The 7,110-nt window shown below is 48.0% G+C and overlaps 1 protein-coding gene across 5 annotated transcripts; it reads left to right on the top strand.

Annotated features, from left to right (window-relative positions):
* The first annotated feature begins 989 nt into the window (after positions 1–989).
* On the top strand, positions 990–2,232 carry RASD1 (ras related dexamethasone induced 1). Of its 5 annotated transcripts, none has more exons than XM_078786218.1 (3): positions 990–1,248; positions 1,427–1,583; positions 1,866–2,232. In XM_078786218.1, exons 1-3 carry the CDS (start codon positions 990–992, stop codon positions 2,230–2,232), a joined length of 783 nt encoding a protein of 260 aa, XP_078642344.1. The 5 variants fall into 5 exon arrangements, with proteins under 5 accessions (XP_078642344.1, XP_067982036.2, XP_078642346.1 ...); XM_068125935.2 differs by having other exon boundaries at positions 1,427–1,598; positions 1,896–2,232; XM_078786220.1 differs by having other exon boundaries at positions 1,427–1,601; positions 1,896–2,232.
* The last annotated feature ends 4,878 nt before the right edge of the window (positions 2,233–7,110 follow it).

Genomic DNA, 7,110 nt, shown 5'->3' with positions numbered 1-7,110 from the left:
ATCTCAATAAAATACGAGTATATACAGACTTTATAGGTTGTAAACTATGTAGTACTAGCAGCTACGTCCGATGACAACATGCAATCGTTCACCACCCACTGACGATGGTGATGACCACTCGTCTTTGCATCTTCAGTTGCATCAGGTTACCGAAGCAGTTTCTTGACCTATCGGGCACAATCCCGGACCGGTCGCCACTCCGACGCAGGACATTCGAAAGGCTCATTCATCCCAGCAAGCTGACACCCATTTTGCCGTCCTCGGAAGGATGACAGGCTGAGTCAACCCACCTGGTGTTAATTCAACGACGTGGCAGGACACTGTTGAGAGAGAGAGGAAGAGAGAGACAGAGACAGGCAGAGAGAGAGAGAGACAGAGACAGAGACAGAGAGACAGAGACAGAGAGACAGAGAGACAGAGAGACAGACAGAGAGAGAGAGACAGAGACAGACAGAGAGAGAGAGAGACAGAGGCAGACAGACAGACAGACAGACATAGACAGACCGACAGAGACAGACAGAGAGAGAGAGACAGACAGAGAGAGACAGAGATCGAGAGAGAGAGAGACAGACAGACAGATAGACAGAGACAGACAGACAGAGGGAGAGAGAGAGAGAGAGAGAGACAGACAGAGAGAGACAGACAGACAGACACAGAGAGAGAGAGAGAGAGAGAGAGAGAGAGAGAGATGTGAATAGCTTGTCGTCTTTGTGTATGTATCTCAACCATCAGCCCTCCTTTGCCTCACTTGTCCCCTCTCCTTGTATTGAGTTCCCCATCTCATTAGTTTCCATCCACATTAGCTCCCCTCCTCTTGCCCTCACCTCCCTTTGCTATTCGACCCATCCTTTTGACGCACGTCTGTGCGTGCTCGCAATTAGGGGCGCAGCGAGGGAGGGAGGCAAATGTGGGAGAGGGCACCGAGGTGGGGTCTATAAAAGGTGATGCACAAACGAGGTCCACACGGCTACCGCTCTTGCAGAGCCATCATGTCTCCACGGAGCAAACAGTCACGCATTCCCGCCAAAAACTGCAACCGCATGGTCGTGCTCGGCTCCTCCAAAGTCGGGAAGACCTCGATCGTGACCCGCTTTCTGAACGGACACTTCAACGAGCAGTACATCCCTTCGATCGACGAGTTCCATCGCAAGTTGTATCGCATTCGGGGCGAGATATACCAGCTCGATGTCCTCGACACCTCGGGGAATGTCCCTTACCCGGCGATGCGGAGACTCGCCATCCTCACCGGTGAGAGATCCGTGGGATCACGGGGATGGGATTTCCACTGGTTTTGCTAAAACTTCCACTCGAATGAAACTATCCGCACTTTAACTGAAGATTTACATACAAAGTCTTACAACACTCTTCCATCGGTCTTTGTTGGACAAATATCGAAATGTTCTTCTTTTTCTCTTCTCTCTCGCAGGAGACATTTTTTTGCTCATCTTCAGCATCGACAGCCACGAATCTTTCAAGGAGGTCGTGCGATTGCGCGAACAGATTATACAAACCAAGTCGGCGCTGCACAACCGACCTCTGGGTCTCAACGATGTCCCCATAGTTATCTGCGGGAACCGGGCGGAGGTGGCCGACGCCACGTCGCCAAACCGGCACGGCGACACAACGTCGCCAAACCGGCACGGCGACACCACGTCGCCAAACCGGCACGGCGATACCACGTCGCCAAACCGGCACGGCGACACCACGTCGCCAAACCGGCACGGCGACACCACGTCGCCAAACCGGCACGGCGACACCACGTCGCCAAACCGGCACGGCGACACCACGTCGCCAAACCGGCACGGCGACATCACGTCGCCAAACCGGCACGGCGACACCACGTCGCCAAACCGGCACGGCGACACCACGTCGCCAAACCGGCACGTCAACGGGAGATCTGAGGTGGAGAGCTACCTCGGGCCGGACGTCGCCTATTTCGAGGTGTCAGCCAAGTGCAACCTGGGTCTGGACGACATGTTTAGCGGCCTCTTCCAGCTTGCCAGTCTACCCAGCGAAATGAGTCCCGCCTTGCACCGGTGCATCTCCCCGCTGACCCATTCCGCCAAGGAAGCGAGCAACGTGTTGCCCGACGCGGGGTCGCGGGAGCCGTGCGGCCTCGTCTCCCCCACGGCCCGAAGACCGAGCATCAACAGCGACCTCATGTACGTTCGGCAGAAGGTGCAAAATGGCCGCGGTCAGGGCAAGGAGAGAGACCGCTGCTGCGTGCAATGAAAGACCGCCTTTGCTGCGATGATTGATGATCTTCATTCCTTTTGCCATATTCCTTCACAGTTATCCTGCTTTCTTCACTTTATTGGTATATCACACAACAAAAAGTTGAAAGGAACTATAAGCATGGTACAGGGGTCTTCGGGCGAACAGACCAATGAGTCTCGCTGCACAACACTTGAGCTTGCTGTGCTGTTAAATCTGAACATTATGTTCTTTTTGTTTTCTTTCCCCAAAAGCAATGATGCAATGCTGGGTGTACGTAATAACTAATAACACATTGCAGCCCGACGCTTGCTTTTTGTATTTGGTGTCGAGGCTCATGGAGGAGCTAGAACAGAAAAATTATCAGGACATAACGTAACGAAAAGCGCAGCAGAAAGAGATGTTCCATGAAAATAAAGTTCTCTGAGGGATCGAGGGACAAAATAGAGGGAGATTTCGATGTATGAGGAATGTGGGGAAGAATTAGGGCAAGGAGAGGACACTGGGGTGAACAAGATGGATAACACCGCAAACTCTCAATGCAAACCCTCAATCACAGAAGTCAGAAGTGGAGGAAAAAACTGGAAACTTGAAAAAAGTTGGGCTCGAGGAGTCTTAAGGTGGGTAGAAAAGATCATGGTCGTGGATGATCCTTCATGGTGGTGAATAGCTACCTGGCTTGAAGCTCTGGAGGGAAGACTGACATTGAAGAGACCGAGGAAGTTGGTTCCACAGGTGGGGAAAATATATAAATGAATGGATGTAGGTGAGCAGTGGGGTATAAAACGTCACTTATTTTGTTGTTTATATATTGTTGTGATTGTGTTCACACATCTTTTGCAGATGTATGCAAATTTTATAAATATTAATATATTTTTTTGTTTTTTCTTAAATGCACTGACGTGCAGAAAGTATTTGGCTTTGTGTACACACATATATATATATATTATATATATATATATTATGATATGTCTTATTTTGAAAAGACATGGATTAAAAAATCAAGATTTTTCTTGGAGACTTTGACTGATGTTGTGTGGTCTGTCCTACAATCCCACCTTCTGGTTAAGAAAAGAACTCCACGAATAGATGGAATAAACCCAGCTGGTCATTCGGCAGTTGACCAATAAAGCCACGCCCAGGGTTGTTATTCTAGGCACGCCCAATAGCTTAGCCACGCCCAAGATCTTAGCCACGCCCGGGGTTGTTATTCTAGGCACGCCCAATATCTTAGCCACGCCCAAGATCTTAGCCATGCCCATGGTTCTTATTATAGACCGATCCGACGGAGGGTTCAATGGAAGGGCGCCCTCTGTAGACGTCGCCATAGCTGGGGGGCGTCCGCTTCATTCGGCTTGTAGTCCGTGGGCTGGACCCCAGATTATAGCCAATCGGTACCAACCAGAGGTACCAGCTAAAAATATACTTTTATTGAAGCCTATTATCTGTCCTTTTCAAGTAACTTTGCTGGACCACTATAGCTTGTAGCTTTTTTAGGCAAATTGCTGTCAATCAGACGTACTGTCAATCAAGATTTGAAAGCAACGGCTTGGAGATGTGCGCTTGATGACACACTCTAATGTCTCAAATAGGACACAAAACATAACTTTACAAGTCACAAATTCATGTATTTATTACACAATTAAGCATCATAAATCCATGTAAACAAGAAAATCCACAGTTTCACATGTCAAACAGAAAGCCGACTTGTAAACATCGTACCTGTACATGTACATGTACATGATCATCTACATAAAAAATCTTAATTGTTTGAGTGGCCAAGTTACACTTGTCAATGTATGTTCATTAGGCATTCAAATATACTTGCGCAGTGTGTAGGTTTGATGTTTAGTCAACATCCTCATCATCATCAAGATCTTCAGTATCACTGGTATTCTGGTCTGAATCATCTTCATCAGCATCCATGATGTTGGTGCAGTCTTGAAGTTTGCACTCAATTGTGCACTTTAGTCTATTAGACAGACACTGGCAGTTTGGTCGCTGACAAACATGCCGGCATGTACAGGATATGAATTCCATGATGACCTGAGGTGCAGGAGAGCCAGTCATCCACAGAACATCAAGTGTGCCATCCTCTCTTGCAGTCCATCCATGGTTGTCCTGGGATTCTGGTACATCTGGATCTGCTACCAGGCTTCTTATTATCTGCACGCCAAATATCTTAGCCACGCCCAGGCTTCTTATTATCTGCACGCCCACAATCTTAGCGACGCCCAGGGTTCTTATTATCTACACGCCCACAATCTTAGCCACGCCCAGGCTTCTTATTATCTGCACGCCCAATATCTTAGCCACGGCCAGGGTTCTTATTATCTGCACGCCCACAATCTTAGCCACGCCCAGGCTTCTTATTATCTGCACGCCCACAATCTTAGCCACGCCCAGGCTTCTTATTATCTGCACGCCCAATATCTTAGCGACGCCCAGGGTTCTTATTATCTACACGCCCACAATCTTAGCCACGCCCAGGCTTCTTATTATCTGCACGCCCAATATCTTAGTCACGACCAGGGTTCTTATTATCTGCACGCCCACAATCTTAGCCACGCCCAGGCTTCTTATTATCTGCACGCCCAATATCTTAGCGACGCCCAGGGTTCTTATTATCTACACGCCCACAACCTTAGCCACGCCCAGGCTTCTTATTATCTGCACGCCCAATATCTTAGCCACGGCCAGGGTTCTTATTATCTGCACGCCCACAATCTTAGCCACGCCCAGGCTTCTTATTATTTGCACGCCCAATATCTTAGCCACGCCCAGGGTTCTTATTATCTGCACGCCCACAATCTTAGTCACGCCCAGGCTTCTTATTATCTGCACGCCCACAATCTTAGCCACGCCCAGGCTTCTTATTATCTGCACGCCCAATATCTTAGCCACGCCCAGGCTTCTTATTATCTGCACGCCCACAATCTTAGCCACGCCCAGGGTTCTTATTATCTGCACGCCCAATATCTTAGCCACACCCAGGGTTCTTATTATCTACACGCCCACAATCTTAGCCATGCCCAGGCTCATTATTCTAAGCACGCCCACAATCTTAGCCACGCCCAGGGTTCTTATCTGAGATATATAAAAGCATCATGGCTCAGTTGCAGTCAACTACATAAAGCAGTGTCAGCTACTACATTTCTAACCACATCAGCAGCGTACGTGGTCTTTAGAATCTTTGTATTGGCAAATCGCCAGCCCACACCTTACGGAAAGGTTTCTGCCCCCGAGCATTACCTCTATTGCGAAAATAGACCTACCTTATTTCTTAAAATAAATAATTAAGGTTAAAAAAGCACACAAGTAAGTACATGTACTTTAGCCACAATACCAAAGTACATGATCAAACAAAAAATTCTCAGTTTTGGCCTGCACATCTGAAGGACATATAATGCCATAAAGACGGTGCAGCGTACAACTCGGAGATTGGTTGTGGGCCTAGCGAGATTACCTATGAGGGGGGGTTGAAGGAGACGAGACTTTATACATGAGAAAGGAGGTGATTACGAGGGTATTTAATGAGATTTTTAACATAATGATGGACATGGATAAGATAGATGCAGAGCAGTTTCTCAGCAAAGTGGACACAGTTATAGGACTAGGGGGCCATAGTTTTATGGTAAATAAGATGAGATTTAGGACAGCGTTATAGGACCAGAGGCCATAGTTTTAGGGTAAATAAGATGAGATTTAGGACAGCGTTATAGGACCAGAGGCCATAGTTTTAGGGTAAATAAGATGAGATTTAGGACAGCGTTATAGGACCAGAGGCCATATAACGTTATAGGACCAGAGGTAAATGTGTATGTGTGTGCTTGTATGTGTGTGCTTGTATGTGTGTGTGTGTGTGTGTGTGTGTGTGTGTGTGTGTGTGTGTGTGTGTGTGTGTGTGTGTGTGTGTGTGTGTGTGCGTGTTTGTACCGTTTCTACATTCCACAATGCCTGGTGTTGGCTTCATGGTTAAGGTACCTTCAAATCTTAGGGTCTCGAGTTTGAGCTCCCGTGGAGCCGTTAAATAACACCAGGTGGGTTGACTCAGCCTGTCCTCGTTCAAAAGGCGGCAAAATGAGTACCATAAATTACTGGTAATAGGGGCACTGCATCAGCGACAGAGCTCCACTGTCCACTCCCAGCAATGATGCAACCAGCAGCCACAAGCTGGATACGAAATAATACAAATATAAGTGGATGAATTAAATAACGATAATATGCAAATCAATGGTGTTATTAATTATGAGTAAAATAATGTAATAATTCCTCCAAAACCATGATCTTTTCGACCCTCGTTAATCCCGATCCAAATCCCTCCTTCCAATTTTCCAGTTTTCCCTCCTAGGAGATTCCTTCTGTGTCCATCTTCTCCATCCAAAGCATCCTCTGCATCCATTTTGTCCACTGCATACATCCCCTGTGTTCATCTTGCCCACCCCATACATCCCCTGTGTTCATCTTTCCCACCCCATGCATCCCCTGTATCCATCTTGTCCACCCCATGCATCCCCTGTATCAATCTTTCCACCCCATGCATCCCCTGTATCCATCTTGCCCACCCCATGCATCCCCTGTATCCATCTTGTCCACCCCATGCATCCCCTGTATCCATCTTGTCCACCCCGTGCATCCCCTGTATCCGTCTTGTCCACCCCATGCATCCTCAGTGTCCATCTTGTCCACCCCATACATCCCCTGTGTACATCTTATGCACCCCATACAGCCCCTGTGTTCATCCTGCCCACCCCATGCATCCCCTGTGTTCATCTTGCCCACCCCATACATCCCCTGTATCCATCTTGCCCACCCCATGCATCCCCTGTGTCCATCTTGCCCACCCCATACATCCCCTGTGTCCATCTTGTGCACCCCATACATCCCCTGTGTCCA

Source organism: Myxine glutinosa, chromosome 10 (assembly GCF_964187855.1).
Source record: "Myxine glutinosa chromosome 10, kmMyxGlut1.1, whole genome shotgun sequence".
Classification (NCBI taxonomy): Eukaryota; Metazoa; Chordata; class Myxini; order Myxiniformes; family Myxinidae; genus Myxine; species Myxine glutinosa.
The sequence above is the reverse complement of the archived record's forward strand: the minus strand, read 5'-3'. Positions and strand labels throughout refer to the sequence as shown.

Coding starts and splice junctions, on each gene's coding strand:
- RASD1 (XM_078786217.1), top strand. CDS start 990: ATGTCTCCACGGAGCAAACAGTCACGCATTCCCGCCAAAAACTGCAAC. Junction 1,249..1,426: donor GAGACTCGCCATCCTCACCG/GTGAGAGATCCG, acceptor TCTCTCTCGCAG/GAGACATTTTTTTGCTCATC. Junction 1,629..1,895: donor CGGCACGGCGACACAACGTC/GCCAAACCGGCA, acceptor CGTCAACGGGAG/ATCTGAGGTGGAGAGCTACC.